Source organism: Gracilinanus agilis, chromosome 5, assembly GCF_016433145.1.
Source record: "Gracilinanus agilis isolate LMUSP501 chromosome 5, AgileGrace, whole genome shotgun sequence".
Classification (NCBI taxonomy): Eukaryota; Metazoa; Chordata; class Mammalia; order Didelphimorphia; family Didelphidae; genus Gracilinanus; species Gracilinanus agilis.
Genome location: NC_058134.1, coordinates 35,014,231 through 35,032,695, shown reverse-complemented (window position 1 = coordinate 35,032,695; position 18,465 = coordinate 35,014,231). Strand labels below are relative to the sequence as shown.

General features: G+C 38.0%; 1 protein-coding gene across 1 annotated transcript in view; it reads left to right on the top strand.

The window, feature by feature from the left end:
• Positions 1-18,465, top strand: part of KCNH8 (potassium voltage-gated channel subfamily H member 8) — a 400,722-nt gene that overhangs the window by 286,057 nt on the left and 96,200 nt on the right. The window contains exon 7 of the mRNA XM_044678889.1: positions 13,534-13,628. Within this exon, the coding sequence (XP_044534824.1) occupies positions 13,534-13,628 (95 nt within the window). The remainder of the gene's footprint in view (positions 1-13,533; positions 13,629-18,465) is intronic.

Below are 18,465 nucleotides of genomic sequence, written 5' to 3'. Positions count from 1 at the left end.
CTGATTTTCTTTGTAGATCATCTTTTGCCTTCTTTGCTTCATTTTTGAGCTGGTCAATTCTGGCTTTTAATGCCTTATTTTCTTGTTTTAGTTCATGTATTTCCTTTTTCAAATTGTCTTCAGCCTCTCTTAATTGCTGTTTGAGTTCCTGAAGTTCTTGAGTTAATTGAATTTTGAGATGTTTCAAAGCCTGTTTCCAATTTTCTGGAGCTTCCTCCTCTTCAATTTCATTTACTCTTTTTTCACTTCCTGGAAAGAAGCTGTCAGTTGTAATTTCTTTTCTCTTTTTCTGTTGTTTACTCATATTTTTCTCTTCTCTGTTCTGCTAGTTTAATCAGATGGATTTAATGAGCTTTGATGAAAGATCTTCCCCTAGCTGGCAATGGGGGGGTGGGGTTATAGTTACTTTCTCTGCAGTCTATGGGGTAGGGGTGTTGGAATTTCCCTGCCCTCTGAATACTTCATTGGATTAAGGCTAGATAAGTCTGTATTGCTTAATGTGCCTTGAGCCTAAAACCTCAAGAGAAAAAAAAAAAGGGGTGGCACAAAATAGAGTGTTTTCACTGAGCTGTCCAGCAGTAGGGTCCCCCTGCTCTGCCCTGCTGTTAGACCTGGTTTTCTTTCCTCTCGAAGCACTCTGTTCTCTATCTTGGTGTGGTAAAGGCAGTAGGTCTGAAGTTTTGCTCCATCTAAGCCACCATCTTCTGAGCATTTTTGCTGTCTTTCTTTGGCTTTCTCCTCTAGCCACCTCCCCAGTGCCTATGTTCATCTCCCTGAGCCCCGCATCAACAAGGCCCTCTCTCAGGCCTGGTGCCACCTGACTAGAGATTTCAGGGGCTGCTGAGACTCTGCACAGTCTGTGGGGGGAGGGGTCCTGGGATTCCCCTTCTATACCCTCAGACCCAACAGTTCAAGAATTCAAGACTTTTTCTTGGCATACCTCTTGAGCTGTCCAGCAGTAGGATCCCCCTGGTCTCTCCTGTTGTTAGATTTGGTCCTCTTTTTTTCTCAAAGCACATTGTTTTCTATCTTGGTTTGGAAAGGGTGTGGCGGTTTTAATATTTGCTCTATCTAAGCCACCATCTCCCCAGAATTCTCTGACTAGCTTTCTTATGAAGTTATTTGAAAGAGAGTAACATCACGAAGTCAAGAGAGAACTGTCTTAGAAAAATCTGGATATTACCTCAAATTAAGTCATTCATTTATTATGTGACCCTAAGCAAGTCACTGAACCTCTCTGGGTTTCTGGGTTGGAAAAATGGTAAAGTTGGGCTAGGAGATCTTTAAGTGGAAGGTAAGCTCCTAGAAAACAGATACTTTTTCTTACTGCTTTTTAATTTCCAACACCAATCACAATGCCAGGATCATAGTACGTTCTTAATAAATTCCCTTTGAATTGAAATTGAATCTAAGATCCCTTCCAGTTTGAAGATTCAATGCCACTTTCTCAGTGAAAGTTTCCATGGATGGGATGTAATTCTAAACTAGTTATATACTGATCGTCTTCAGGAGAAGATGCCTTAAGGTTACATAGGTAGCCTTCCCCCATAAGTGTCAGAAACACCAAATTGCAGCATTCAAAGGGGCATCCAGTAAGGTAGTCCTATATGTTCTTGAACAAAAGTGGCCTGTATTTTATACTCAACAAGTGGCCAACTAGCCTCTGACTGAAGTCCTCTATTCAGGAATAAGTCATTACCTTCTGAGGCCATCCATGGCATTTTTTCAATAGCTTCAGCTATCAGGAAGCTTTTCCTCTCCATGCTCCTCTGTGGAACTTTGATCCATTACTAGAAGTAAACCTACTGTGTGAAAATGCACTATTATGTCATTAGTCAATGTTAATAAGTTTTTACTGAGTGCTTACCATGGGCTAGGCGCTGTGCTAAGTGCTATGAATACAATTGCAAGCAAAACTATAGTCCCTGCTCTCAAATCTTATGTTCCAGTGGGAGAAGAAAGCACATAAAAAGAAGCTGAAAGAGGAGTGAGGGGAGGGGAGGGGAGGACAGGAGATTCAGAACTACAACCTGGCACAAAATGAGACATGACAGACCTGGTGCTCTTTTTAAATGGAAGTTCTGAGAGGAGTCATTCAATTGAATGTAGAGGTCACAGGTCTAGATATTCTGAAATAGATCAATGATGGCAATGATGATCCCATTATAGGGTGGAATGATTGACTTGGAAGAGACCTCCGAGATTATTTAGTCTGACCCACTCATTTTGTGGATTAGGAAATTCAAGCCTAGGCATGTGAAATTACACCTGAACTCTTTCCATTATAAATTATTCACATCCTTTTGGCAACATCACCCCCACCACCATTTGCAACAGTAAGACCCAGGATGGAAAGCAAATGGCATAGGAGAAAGCACTGCATATGGAGGCAGAGGGCCTGGATTTATACCTCAGATCTCTTAATCACTACCTGTATGACCTTGAGCAAGTCACTTCAACTCTCTGTTCTTCAATTTCCTCGTCCATAGAATGAGAAGATTATACTAGATGATCTCAAAGTCCTTTTTCTTGAGACCTAAATGCATTCAGTACTATTCTAACACGGCTTCTACATACAATCCCCAAAGGTTCCTGCAATGATGCCCAATTCAGAGTAGGGCTCCAATTTAACCCATTCCTCACTGAAATATTTAAGATAATAGTATTCTAATGACACATCTACAATTTTACAATATAAGTCAATGAGAAAACAAGGTTAAAGAAAATAGAAAATCAATTTTCATGGAACTTTTTAATGAATAAATTACTGCTGAGGTATAGCTATATTGTCTTCCTAATTAAGAATAACCATTTTCCAATGCTAAAATGTACTGGGAAACTTTAATGGTAATATCCTTTTTAAGATCAGATTGGAACAGGATAGGCTTCCTTTCCTCTGCACTTGGGTCATTAGGATCAAACTTCCAGTATCCTACTAAACCATCTTCTTGTGGCCTTTCTATATATGCCAAAGAACTGGGAATCTATTCAAATGCCTGCATCAAAAGCTTTCCAAAGTGGAGAGTGGGCAAAAGCTGAATAGCCAGTGCCACTGGATACCCTTCATTTGTGAAGGAAAATTTATTTTTGATCTTTCTGGGCTCCTGGGTTGAAAAAATGGTAAAGTTGTATGCCTTTTGAGGATAAGGACTACTTCTTTGAATTTCCATTGCCTCTCACAATGCCTGGATCATAGTAAGTCCTTAATAAATCACCTTATCCATATTATTTTCCAGCTTCCAAAGCCCTTTACAAATACTATCATTACAACCATCCTGGAGGCAAGTGCCATCATTACTCCCATTTTACAGATGAGGTAGATTAAGTGACCTGCCCAGAATCACAAAGCCTCTATATTTGTGAAGTTGATTTGAAGTCATCATTGGCTCCATGTATGGCACCCTATTCACCATGCCACCAAGCTGAAAGAAAACATAATTTGTTGTTCTTCTATAGCTTATTCAGAAGGAAAAGAGAATAAGAGAAATGTTTTATATCATAGCTCGGCCTTTTTAAATAACTTCAGGTTTCTTCATGGTCTTTCTAGTAAAGTTAGCTTATGCTAGAAGAGTATTCCAGAGTCTGTGAATTGCCTTCCTCACAGCAACCCGGAGAGGTATTGTTATCCCTATATTAAAGATGAGGAAACTAAGAAGTTCTAAGTTTCTCACAATTCTTAAGTCCAAACATCAATTCTCTTTTCTCCAGAATAAAGGATATAGATAAGAATGAGCATGTCAGCAAATGAAAAAAAAGCTTGATTTGGAAAAGAATCTCTGTTTCTTGGTCCCCCACCCACCAAAATTAAAGATGATAATGAAGAGCTGGAGATACTAGGAAATTAGAAGTGAGAAGTTTCCAGAAGACTAGGGATATTAATAGGAAAAAAAAGTAAATTTAAGGATTTAAGAATACTGGCTCTAGAGTCAGGAAAACCTGAATTAAAATCTAACCTTATACATTACTTGCATAAAATTCAGCAAGTTGCTTAACCCTTCTATTTCCTCATTTGTAAAATGAAAACAATAATAGCACCTACACTTTGGTTTTTTTTAAGGAAAGTGAAATAATATTTGTAAACTTTGAAGCACTAGGTAAATCATCATTATCACCATTACTTATTATTAGACTGTTCTCGGGGCAGATAAGCTGAAGATTTGAACTCTTTATGGAGATAGCCCAGCTTCCAGAAAATAATGCTATTAGGTTACCAAATCCTTTTACTAGTAAGTAGATGTGGAGTATCCATACCACTTAGAATATTTTCTTCTCCAAAAATATTGATACGTTTTGCTTATACACCACAATAAGTTTCCCCTCATACTCTTCACCCATGAACATTTGAAATATATACTCGATACCCCTAGTCATCCTCTCTGCTAAAAAGAGGAAGAACCTTTCATCACATTGCCTGTTCTCCAAGATACTGATTAGTCATCATGATTTATCAGTTCATCTATTTCTGTGTTCTCTTTCCATTTACATTACTATAGTCATTATATAATTACATATGCACATATATACATAGTTATCTATATGTAAACATATCTGTATATATTTTTCTGCTGGTTTTAATTCCTTAGCTCTGCACCATTTTTTAAAAATTCTCCCAGGTTTCTCTGAATTTCTCATTGTTATAATTACTTATGACCAGTACCATGCTACATCTTTATATTCACATGCCACATTTCATTGTGCCCATTACCAAATCTCCATATATCCACTGTTTCCTATTTTTTGCTACTGTAAAATCTCACTCAACTTTCAGAGAAATAATTCCAGTGCATTCCACAAGCATCAATGGGTACATTAGTATTTTCCTCGTAACATTGCTATAATTGACCATTCATTGCTGAAGGGTCCATGAGTTGAATTTGCTGGAGTATAATTGAAAGTCTGTCATCTTGCCAGGCATATAATAATATTAGCTGGCACATGCAGGGGAAAATGGCAAATTCTGACTGATAATTAGCTTGGTGAACTGAACCCAAGTTCCCTCAATATTTCTAGCCAAGTCACTAACATGCTAAAGGTAATAGACTCTTGAACTTCCCCTTAACTATTTTTGATTTTATCGCTGCTGACACTAGATCTTGAGTAATTATACTCCTGTATAATTTCTTTAAAGTACATGGTGTTTTCCATGCTTTTCACTCTGTGAGTCCCTTTGGCATTCAGCGTGAGTTAGCCTGTTTGATGTTAGAAAACTCTGAAAGTATGACTTTGAAATTTAGTAGCAATGAGACTTCTCTTTAGAGGTAAGAATTAGATGGTTATTTCATAATAACTCCCCTGTTCTTAGAATTTTGTACACCAGGAAAGCATTCTTATGACTAAGATGAGTAGGGATGCCTCTGAAAGCTTTCTTTCCCTGAGATTTACAAAAGAACCAACATATTGCAGTAATGTGTTACTCGACATATCATAGATACCCAGGAAACATCCATTATAATGAATTGAATTGAACATTCTTATCAAGCTGAATTGTATGAGACTCTCTAAAATGAGTTTTCTTCCCTTCAACTGAATTCACATCCAGAGGGAAGATGACAAATTAATCTCTATGGAGTAACTCAAAAGCTCCTCAAATAGTCGATCAGAGTTAGATGTTAATGATTCAGTGACTCATGATTTTTATCTAGCTCAGGAAGTTGATTGAGTATCAGCAATTTAAAACCCCTTCAGTGTATACTTTTTGTGCAATGAAAAGCAAATCGAACTCAAATTTGATCTCAACTCTCATTGCCTTTTTTATGTGTTCAGTATGACTTCAGGGTTCTTCTTAGACCCTCTAAAATTTCCATTGCCTCTTCATACTAAAAAGTCCATGACTGCATTTTCTTTCCCCTCTTAGTCATAGGGAAACAAAGGTTGATTGATTTGTGAGTGGTAGAATTTTCTTGACAAGAAGTTTTTAAATTTTTCTTTGGCATTTCCCTTTGGGAATCTAGCAAAGCTCAGAATCATCTTCATATATATATAATTAAATAGGAATAAACAAAATCAATCCTGTTAAAACAATCTTAAACTTGAAGAGCATCAGATTGATCTACATACATGAAACAGAATTCATCATAGGAAATTGATCAGGATGAATAATAACTAACTCATCCCAAACTGAAGTGATTATTCTTTTTTTGAGAATATTGAGGAGATAAAGTCTATAATTCTCAATAATTATAGAATCCAGTATTTTAATATTTACAAAAATAGATGCATATAGATATAAATCCAAGGGACTTGAGAGGCCAGGGAGCCTGACCCCTGCCAGGCCAAGTATCACCCTCTGCATTCAGCCTCTGTTTGATGATCCCCAGTGAGAAGTAGGAGACTTTCCAAAAGAGTACATTCTACTGTAAGATGACTCTAATTTATGGCTACCTTATCTTTATATCATGCTGAAATGTGCTTCTCTTGCAACTTCCATAAATGGATAGAGCACCAGACACAGAGTCTGGAAGATGGGAGGTTAAATATGCCCTAAGACATTTAATTAGCTGTGTTATCCTGTCCAAATCACTCAACCTCTTTTAGCCAGTTTCCTCATCCATAAAATAGATAACAATATGATTATTTTATTGATGGCAAGATGGAATCTGTATAAAGTTTAGTACTACAAAAATTCTGGTAATTATTCTTTTTCCTGTTTTGTCCTCTGAGATTAAAAAAAACTAATTTATTCCACATAGAACCTTTTTAAACTCTTCAGTGGTATTGCAAACCTTAAATCCCTTTTCTAACCTAAACATTAAAAATTTCTATTATGTACCCCAGTCTCAATATCCTTGTTCCCCTGTTCTAGATGCAATTTACCTCATCCATTTCCTTCCTGAAATGTGTCATCCAAAACAGAATACACGAGTCCAGATGTCTTCTGACAAGGGCCCAGTAAAGTAGAATTTATGCCACCCTAATTCTGGAAATCATGCCCATACCTTCTCAGAATTTGCCTTTTCAAGCACCCATTGATATTAACAACTTACCCAGTCAGGGGATGCTTTTTTTTAATCTAATTGAAATCACTGCTATTGCAATTTAAACCCTTTTGTTGAACTGCCACTGTTCCATCCTGCATAGAGATGGAGAACAGCTGTTCAAGGTCTCTCTATAATAGCTTTTACAACCTTCTAGATCACTCTGCCTTCCCTTGCCCTTATTATCTAATTAAATAATCATTATTCCCCTCTTGTATATTTTTCCACCACAGCAACCCCTTTTAATTCTTTTTTTCAGTCATATCCAAATTCTCCTTGTTCTACTAATTTCCTATTCTATTTAGACCTTGACATATCAAGAATAGATTTGAAATCTGGCTAGTCTTCCCTAGATATGTCAGTTTTCCAAATGAAGTGCCATCAGGAAGTCAAGGGAAGTGACAGTCTTGTTCTCAGTAAATGTAAGAGGTCACATTGTGGGAAAGATCACAGGATCAAAGATATAGAGAAGTAAGGGACCTTAATTTTCATTAAGTCCAGCCCTCTCATTTTACAAATAAGGAATCTGAAATGCAAAAACACTTGACCAGAGTCTCACAGCTTAGGGGAGTGTCTTAGGGGAGATTTCAGCCAAGGTTTTTTTGGAATCTAAAGCCTTTCTTCACCATGAAACCACACTAGGTTAGCACTTGGAGAAGAGGGACAGACAGGGTAATAGGAAAAGTTAATGGATGAGATATGAGTTTGAAACTCAGGGTGGTGAGAAGAGGGACACAGGCTATGGAAATAATGAAAAGTTCCAGTAGAATGGATGTTTAAAGCAAGAAAATGGACTAACAAAATTTAGCAAAATTAGAAATAAAATTAACACTTACTTTATGGATTTCTTTAAAAAAACTCTTACCTTTCACCTTAAAATCAGTATTATGTATTGGTAAATTTTTCTACCTGCACAGTTCCAAGGCAGAAGAGTGGTAATGGCTAAGCAATGGAAATTAAGTGATTTGCCCAACATCACACAGCTAGCAAGTGTCTGAGATTTGAACCTCGGATCTATCCATCTCTAAGTCTGGCTCTCAACCCACTGAGCTACCCAGCTGCCCCCATTTTATGGATTTCTGATCTTAGCAGAGATAAGCCCTCTACAATCACAGATTTTCACTCCTGCCTGCCTATTTCAAACTTAGTAGAAAGAGATACCATAGCCCCCAAATTCATTCCATAAAGCCAACTTGGTAATAAGCTTCTGCGAACTTGACTAGCCCGATTCATGGCTTAAATACATAAAATCCACCTCTAGGCCCATAGTCGAAGTCATTTTAGCTTGTATAGTTGTTGGCTTGGTCATCTCTACATCATTAGGAGGCACTGGAAGATGATTTTTGTCAAGGAAAGCTGGAAAGCAAAGGAAACCTTCAGGGTCTTTCCATTCCTTCTGATGCCATCCTGCTGCTACTGGTCTGCTAGGGAAGATTTTATGGGTGGGTGGTCGTGACACATGGCTGGGCTTGGTCCTCAAGGTGCACAGTGATTCTGACAGAAGGAAATTAAAATATATCTAGACAGCTAAGGAGCATAATAGATTGTATGCTGGACTAGGAGGCAGGGAGGCCTGAGCTTAGATCTCGCTGTACATACTTCCTAACTGTGTGTGTGTGTGACCAGGTAAGTCACTTCATTTCTCAGCTTCACAGTCCTCATCTGTATAAGAAGAACACAGGAATTGTGTTAATGAAACCAGACTCTGTCTATCTGTCTGCCTCCGTCTCTGTGTCTGTCTCTTTCTCTCTGTATCTTCTGGTCTCTCTGTGTCTATCTATTTCTATCTCTCTGTCTCTCATTATGAGAAAGAGAGAAACTAGAAAAGCTTAAAGCATAGCCTAGATGATAGTTATTATTATTATTCTGCATGGGTCACTCCACTAGACTCCCTGGGCTTTCTCCTTGCTGTGACTTTGTAGTCACTGCAACCTCAGTTTTCAGACTCAAATGCCCCCTTACCCAAGAGCCTGTCATTCTCTTTCAGAAAAGGCAGGATCCCTCTTTTTAGACCTAGTAGAAGACTCCTCAGTTCTTCTCTCTTAAGGCATCTGAATCAGGACATGAGAGCACAGAGTCATTCCAGCAAGCCAATGCCTTTAAGCTTAATCTTTCCTTTTGAGCTTCTGCCTCATCACCCAGAGTTCACAACTCTTCATTCTCACTCACCCCACATCTCTGATAAGCTGGCAAATCTTTTTGTCTTGACCTCTATAGCATCTCTGTCATATGTCTCCAACTCTCCGCTCACACAGCCCTTGTCACCAAGAGGTTCAATTAATCAAGTCATTGCCATGTAACTTTAGTTTTTCTACTATTTTTACTTGTCTGGTTCTTTCTTACTTTGTCTATTAGATTGTAAATTCTCTGAAAAAAGGAATTATGTTTTTCTTGTCTTTCTCTGTATCCAACTGGAAAACAGTAGGCATTTAAGAAATGCTAGTTGGCTCAGTTCCTCTTTGGAACTACTTTGCCTGTTTCTTATCCATCTATCTATCCATCCATCCATCCATCCATCCATCTTTCCATTCATCTATCCATTTATCCTTCCATCATTCATTCATCCATCTATTCTTCATCCAATCATCCATCCATCTGTCCTCCCATCCATCCATTCTTCTAACCATCCATGAACCACATCTCTCTAACCCTTCCCATCTATTACCTCCACCTTGTTCTCCATGTGCCACTTCTTAGACCTCTTAAGCACAACTCCATTGCTCCATTCACTTCAAAACCAATCATTCAACCACCCACTGATTCAAAACTTAATTTGGAATGTTCATGCAGACTCCCACTACTTACTGTATTTCACACCCCATCAAGCGATCAAACAAAGTTAGTTATATGTTTTTAAATGCACAGACTAGATAGATGAGTCAGAGCAGAACTGTTCTAAGGAAGAACAAAAGCTGACACCTCAAAGTTGGTATTTAATTTCATGATTCTCCAACTCCCTAGAAACTTGCATTAGAGTCTTTAGTCTATTTCCAGTATTCCAGGAAGACAAACAAAACTGCGGGGCCCACATATGCACTAAGCTGGCACGTAGATTTCCTGATTATATTACCTGGATTTCCTTATTTTGTGGCAATTTAAAAATAACAATGCTTGGAAGGATAGTGCACTATAATTTACTTGAAGGAAAAATAGGTACTTTTAGAATCTCACTTTGTAACTCTACCAATACAACATTCACTCATTTGCTTTATAAAAGTCAGGGGGAGATGTGACAGCCTACACAGCCTTACCTCTGTCCACTGAGGCTTAGTGGCTCCTCTTTCATCAAGGGGCTATTAACCTCTTGACATCTGAAAAAAGAATGTGAATCTGTGATTGGTTATTAAAGGTGTAATAATAGAGAGACAATGTTGTGTGCTGGTTAGAGTGCTGACAAAGGAGTAGGGCCAACCTGGGTTATCACTATGCTAAATGATTTACAACCATCTAATTTAATCTTCACAAGACTGGTTGGTACTATTATTTTCTCTGTTTTGTAGATGTGGAAACTAAGGTTGAGAGAGGCTAAGTGACTTGCCCAGGGTCACACAACCAGTGTCTGAGGCCAGATTTTTTTTCAGGACCTCCTGACTTAAATATGGGGCTCTTATCCATTGCAATAAGATATTTAAAATATAGAACAATTACAATTAGGCATCTGAATTGGTGGAGTTTCATTACCTATGTTAATGACCTTTCATTCCCCATGCCAACAAAATTACAAGTCCAAATCAGAAAACAAAAATGAATAATTTTTATGTGGTTAACAAAATACCTTCTTCACAACAATTCTATGAGATAGGAATATTATTCTCATGCAACTGAAGAGTTAGTGGTCTTCTTGAACTTGGTATACTTAATGAAATGGGGGCTTCTTTTTCTGCAAACTTTGACTATGTCTAGGAAGGTCAAAGTGAATTTACCTGCATAGAATTGTACAGTGTGGTGAATTGTGATTATACTCATTCTCGTGATTCCAAAGTTAAATAACATCCTAAAGAATCTTTTGTGTTAAGTATTCCTAAGGGAGAAAAACAGAAATAAAACTTCAAGAAAAAAAGAATCTGGAAATGATGCATTATTTTATTATAATCATAGTTAGGGCTTGAAAGATCTTAGAGATGGTCTCACCTAGTCTCCTTTGAGAAGTGATGAGACTTTCCCAAGGCCAAATCAAGTAAAAGTCAAAGCTGATACTAGAACCCAGGACTTCTGACTTCAAATGCACTGATTTCTCAATATCACACTTCCTCTGTTTCCTCCTCCAGTCTGAAAGAAGTACTTCTTTGTGACTACTGTTGAACTAAATGCTGGGGTCACAGGAACAAGCAATAGAAATGACTCCTGTTTGTTGAGGGACTTGCATTCTAATGAGCGAGGACAATGTATAAGGGGAAGCTAGAAATGAGAAGATGGGGTACTGCTGAGATGGCATGGTTTGGAAAAGTACCTAGAATGTAATGATGTAGGGGCCTGGTTCCCTCAAAGATCAGATGAAAGTCCACTTCTCAGAGCCCAGGGAGTGTCCCAAGGATAATATCCAATTTCAAAGAATATGTATTTGATAACTATGCAGAATAGGACCACAATGAAGGGAAATGGGAACAATATCCAAAATTATAACATCTGGAACAAAAGAAAATGGTTGATCTAATATTGTAGTAAATACAATCATTTTGGATGAATATTTGGTGTCTTCATTCATTTTTTTTCAAACTCTTACTTTCCTTTTTAGAATCAATACTATGTATTGGTTCTAAGGCAAAAGAGCAGTAAAAGCTACACAATGGGAGTTAAGTGATTTGCCCAGAGTCACATAGCTAGTCTGAGATTTGAACCCAGGACCTCTCATCTCCAGGCCTGGCTCTCTATCTATTGAGTCATCTAACTGCCCCTTCCTTTGTCTTTACAATCTCTTTTACCATTATATTTGTATGGTGGGACATTGTCCATGCTGAAGTCTTTCCCTTTACCTTGAACCAATAGAACATCCCCTGCCAGATCCAAAATTTTCTGTTCCACATTCAATGGACTCATCTCCATAATCATTTTTATTAACCTAACCAACTAGGGCAACCTCGAGAATGACCATAACAGATTCATAATTAAGGTAGGCAATAAGAACTTTACCTAGGGAATTAAAATTTAGAAAACTCTGAAAACACTTGTGTTCCTATAGCAGGTAAAAGCAACTAAGCTAGTCAGTATCTAGTTTAGTGGTTCCCAAACTTTTTTGGCCTACCGCCCCCTTTCCAGAAAAAAATATTACTTAGCCCCCTGGAAATTATTTTTTTAATTTTAATAGCAATTAACAGGAAAGATAAATGCACCTGTGGCCATCACCACCTCTCCGGATTGCTGCAGCACCCACCAGGGGGCAGTGGCACCCACTTTGGGAATCACTGATCTAGTTGATAAGAATAATTAAAGAAAATAAGAAGCTTCCTAATAGAGTTTTCCCTCCCTACACCATCCCTTGTCCTACTTCAAGGGAGAAAGGTCCTCTATGGCATATCTTGCTCCTTTCCCTAGTAATAGTACCACCATATCTAGAGATCTCTCTCCCAACATTGGGCCTTGGATGTATTTCCTCAGACCTTAATGAATTTTCAGTCTTGGATCATTCCTTAGTCTTTTCATTGGCCATGGCAAGTCTGGAGGTTTCCACAACCACTCTTTCACAAAAGAGGCACCAAGATTGTTTGCACCAAGGGAATAGGATGAGAAGCAGAAGAAAGAAGGAGAGAAGAAGGAGGTCTTTTGAAAATTTATATGATTTTTCTCTATGTAAAAGAATTAGTAATTTTGACTCTCTGTCCCAGTAGATAGTGATCAGATGCTCAGCCATACTTCTTAGAATCACAATCAGGGCAGCTACCAAGGGGATGCAGGAGTACTCAGTTATAATCCAGGAAGTTTATGATTTTCTCAGATGCTCAAATATATGTCGTAGTGGTTTATTTACAAATAGGCAAATGACACGGATTATTTAAGAGTCATTGTTTAATTGGGTCATTTTTTCTTGTCATGAAATAGTTATGCACTTCTGGAAAGAAAGAGAGAAATGTGCTATTAAATGGTAATTTAAAGTGTTGCTCTGGTCTAGGACAAATTACCATTTTCAGTTCAGATTAATTCAGATAGCTCCAATCCAAAATCACTCTGCAATGTGTTTGCATAAGTGGTGAATTCATTTACAGAAAGTTCTAAGTCTGCGTAGTAATTCCACATTTGCCCAGTTCCTAAAGAGCAGGCTAGCCAAGCAGCAGAAATAGAGCAGAAGAGATAGATGGTTCAAAAATGCAAAAACTTTCCACTTTCCTCCTAGAAATACTGGATGATTTTATGGAAGAAAATTTCATCATTCATATAATTCAAGGTAATTGAGAAGCAAGCTTAGGAAAGCATGAAGGTGAGCAGAAGCAGCTTGCCCAGAATACAATTTATGAAGAAACAATATGGGATCTTTCCTACTTACTTCAATATTTCAAGGATCTGTGATTTCAGTGGCATAATTACTCCCTCAACCAGTGCAGACTCCAATCCCACTTTGAACCAGCATGTGGTCGTTGAGATTTACAATGGGCACCAAATTTATCACCCAACTGTCCTATGTTCTAAATCTTGTTAGCCGAACACTTGCATGGGAACTAGGTTCCTTTTTCCACCCTCATAACAATTCTGATGTTAATACTGGTCCAGGTCACAAATTAAAGTCATTTTAGAGGGAAGTCCCAGGAGTGAACACAATCTATGTGAATTCAGATTTGCATTTCTGAGTTATATATTACAAATTATGAAAAAAAATTTTGTTCCTTCCCTTCCACTCATGACATACCACCTCTGTCCTTTCCCACATGGTATGTTCTATTTGGTTACCGTACATATCTACTCTTTGCCCAGGTTCTGCCAATAGATTATCCAGTCCAAATCACTTCACTTGACATATAAGGAAAGCACATGAGTTTGTGGGTATATAGGTTGAATTTATAAGGTACTTTACTGGATGTTTATCAGCATTATAAAAAAGTATTTAAATTACAAAAGAATTCACTGAAATATAAATTGACACTTGTGAACTTGAATGTGATCAGATTTTTTAAATTATACAAAACTTCAGAAATCTGTTTGTATAAAACAGTTTGTATATGTATAGGTGTGTGTGCATATTTGAGTATCTAGAAATAAGCACAACTAAAATGCACTAACATTGATGAATATTTGATTTCTATTTGGAGCAAAAATGAAGCAATTAATCTTGATCAGTGGGTCGACATCATTTATTAAAGGAGGAGCTAGGTGGTTCCGTGAAAAAAAACAGGTCTGGGGACAGAAGGTCCTGGATTCAAATTTGACTCAAGGACAATCTCTTGCCTTGTTTTGGAAGGGGTTTTCCTTAGCTCATAGCAGAGTGTCTGGAACATAATAAGTGCTTAATAAATGATGTTTTCCCCCCTAAACTCTTACCTTCTATCTTAGACTTGATACTAAGCATCAGTTCCAAGGCAGAAGAGTGGTAAGGGCTAGGCAACTGGGGTTCAGTGATTTGCCCAAGGTCACACAGAAAGTGTCCTTGAGTCAGATTGTCCTTGAGTCAAGGAGCCCGCCCATATGGTGCTGGTTATATAGGAGAAGCTCAATAAAATTGTTAATTGATTTTAGAAAAAAACAATAAGATAATGAAGTATTTCACATTGATACTTTGGTACAGCAGTCCCACCAATGAAGCCACACCTTCCTCTGGTGTACATTGCAACCAAAACATGATTTCTCATTATGGGTATTCTTTGTCTGCATCTTCCCTATAAATCCCTCAGGGAGAATCTCCCCCACTTGCTGGAGGCCTTCCTCTGGGGCTTCTTAATATTTTATGACACTCGGGATGGCACTCAGGCAGTCCATCTGTTATCCTTCATATTCTCTCCAGACAGGCCCATCTCCTTTTCCTAGAATCCATTTCCTTCATGTTGGCTTTTATTATTCTTCTCTCACCCAAGTCATTTTTTTGGCATGGTGCTGAAGCCTGCTTACATTTGCCAGGTGTCTTTCCATTGTCCTCTGGGTCCCTTGCAATTGTGACTCTTCTTGGTGCTCCATGACTAGAAGCCATATGGCAATACCAGAATATTGATCTAGAGAGAGAGCCTTTGTAGCAATAGCATTATTAAATTTCTATTATGTTCTCTAATGTTTGGGCCAATGAAGAGTAAATTCATCATTCTATTTATTGTGAAAAGTAAAACTATTTTAATGGATGAATCTGTCTTGATCACAGACATTATATCCTGTTTCTTTCCCTCATTCCTTAATTCATGCCTTAAATTGATTTCAATATAGTGGAGTTTACATTAAGTTGCAAGTAAAACTTTCTCGTCATGTCCATTAGGAAGGAAATTGAGCAGAGGCAGAATGTTCTAGGGTGCACCTACTTTTAGAGGCAAGAATTTCCATGACATTAATCGGGGAGGGGGGGAGATCAAATTCCAAATTGGTGAAATTGTATCCTTTTGGTACAGTACAGTGATACGCTGTCTTGTTACAGCAGAACATGTGTTCTCATTGTGGAAAGGCAGTACTGTGCAGGGAAAAAGTTTTATTTAGCTGACAGAGTCAATAGCAGACTTTGTGGGTGTAATATACTTTCTGTGTCACCAGGGATTTTTTTTCATGATCATTACAGCTTCTGCTCTTTTGACTGTAACAGAAGTATATAGCAATTGTCTCATATTTTTTAAAAGTTTTGAAAATGCCTCCACCATATGCTAGTTAAAAGTAGATTGCTAGAGAGAGAGATCAATAAAATTAGAATCATAGATCAAGAACTAGATGGGACTTCATAGGCCATTCAGTCAAATTCCTTCATTTTACAGAAAAAGAAATCACAACCCAGGAAATTTTAGTGATTTGCCCAAATTCCTATGGGTTGTAAGCATTAGAGGAATCATTCATACCAACACCCTCTGACTTCAAGGGGCTAATGGACTTTCAACTGGAGAGTATAGGGTGTTCAAAGAGAGCTGGCATCCCTGGCAGGAGGGCTTGCTGAGTCCTCTCATGATTGCTCATCCACCTTTCATGTCTACTTTTCACCCATCTCTCATCTATGGCTCCAAGAAGTTGGAGAATGCTCAATGGCTGCCCTCTGATAACCCGTCTTGGCAGATTGGCTAAACTGGTTTGCAGCCTCAGATCCAACAGGGAGTGGGGGGATGTCTACCTCAAGCCTGAAGACTTCTTCTGGCAGAAGGAACAGATGAGAACAATCTGATCCAAAAGCCATGAAGGCAGCTGAAACAAGTACAGTGGAGCACTAGCTTGGTCAGACTTTTGATGCCAAAGTCATCCACTGTATCCTGAGTTATTAACAGTCATCCTGTCATTTTTCTTGCCACTAGGCTGTTATGTCTCTGGAAGAGAGAGGGAGGCTAAAGACTTTGTGCAACTCTGCCTCCTTTAAATCCAATTCATGTGTGAGTGAAGACAATGCCCCCCTTGATGCCATAGATCCTCTTTGAAACAAAGGATGAACAACCACTTCCAACCAAACTATAATGCCCTCTACCTCGGATCTAGTATATTATGTGTTCTTTTCTTCACACCTGACTACCTCTGCTTTGAACTCTTCTTAAACATCCACCAAGACCACTTATGAAAAAGCATATATAGTTAAGAAATAAAAGAAACTTAATCTGCATCTCCTAACATGAAGTTTATGTTTCAAAAAAGACTGTTTAGGAAGTCTTTGGATTTGTTTCAAGTTTAGATCAGCACATTCCAATGGATCTGTGATCAAATTGATGATTTAGAAATGTCTCTCTTTTTTAAATAAATATATTGTGTGTAATATATATGTTTAATATATATTATGTTATGTTACAATACATTACATTAATTTAGAGAGGGATACATGATTAGAGAAATGGAGAATGTATGGTCAGAAGTTGAGAGAAGGTGGAATTGGTGAATCATAAAGAGTAGACAATTTGAGAATCAAATCAAATAGTACCACAGATGTCATCTGTTCTGATCGATACCTGAAGCAGAGATCCCCTTTAATAGCAAAAAGCAAAATGGACTCTAAGACTTCTAGGATGTAGAAATCATTTCTGCCTGATGCAGCACCATGGGATGGCACAGGCATTATGAAATTTTTTTTCTTACATAAAACCTGCATTTACCTCTCTGCAAATTCTGCCCATTGTTCCTGTTTTTGTCTTGTGTAGTCAATTAGTCTGACTACAGCTGTCAGTCTAAAGCATTTAGTAAGCGTTTAAACCAAGGAGAACAAAACCAACCCTTCTTTATACGTGACAGTCTCTGAAACATTAAAAGATACCTAGAGTTATCTCCCCAACAAAAATCTTTCATGGGGGCGGGGCACAAACATCCAAACTTCCTTGTATGTTCCTTGTATGTTCCTTGCTCCCCTCAATACCTGGGCATCCTCCTATTTAGACATTCTAAAACTCAACAGAGACCTTGAAAAGTGGCTCCCATATGTGGTGTGGCTAAGACTCGATCTTTTTGTAGACATTGAATAAACTTGAATTTGAGGGTTTTTTTGTCTTTTAAAAAGCTATTTGAGTTCAGCTCAAGATACAGCAAATTAGTGTAGTTAGTTCCAGTTTTTGATTCAGGTACTTGATTTTATTCTTGGGCTGAGAAGCAGGCATTTGTTTTTGCCCCTCAATGCACCAAAAGAAGATGAGAATTAGGTCATGTAGTACCTACTCTATGAGCAAAGCAACATCTCCCAGCCATTTCATCTTCACTGAGATGAACAAAGTGAGACAATTTGGAAAAATACAAATCATCTCATGTATCCACCAGAAGTTGAGATGTTGTGACATCCTCTTACCAGGTCACAATGATTTATGCATCTTAAAAAATAATCAACTATTTAGTGCTTCATTGTTTGGTGCTCTTATCAAAAAGGCAAGCAACAGCCTCTGCAAATCAGACTCTAAATAAATCTTTTCCCAGAGGGTGGAAATGAAGTCAGGGCTTATCTTTTATTACCCATTCTTGTCCTCTGTTTCATGGATTGCCACAGAGTCTTTACAACTGCCTATAGTAATTAGAGAATCACTTCAACATCAATGTTATCTAATTTAAATCATAAGTTCCTAGGAGAAGGCACAAAATGTGTACAAATTGCATCATAAGTGGCCAAGATAGTTCCCATTTTGTTCACTACAATGCATTTATAGAACCTGAAGTCCCGAGGAAGGGGTGTCATCTTTCCTCATGCTTTTTATTTAATGTTCAGAAGTAGATATGAGAGCAAAGTGGTCAGAATGCTGCCTGATGGGAGCTCAGAGAAATTTTAAGGTTCATCTACACAGGGGCAGCATGGTGGGGCATTGGATAGAGCAAGGGATCTCAAGTTAGGAAGAGTTCAAATTTGGCCTCAGACACTTACAAATTGTGTGACCCTGAGCCAGCCACTTAATCACTATTTGTCTCAGTTTTCTCATCTGGAATATGATAA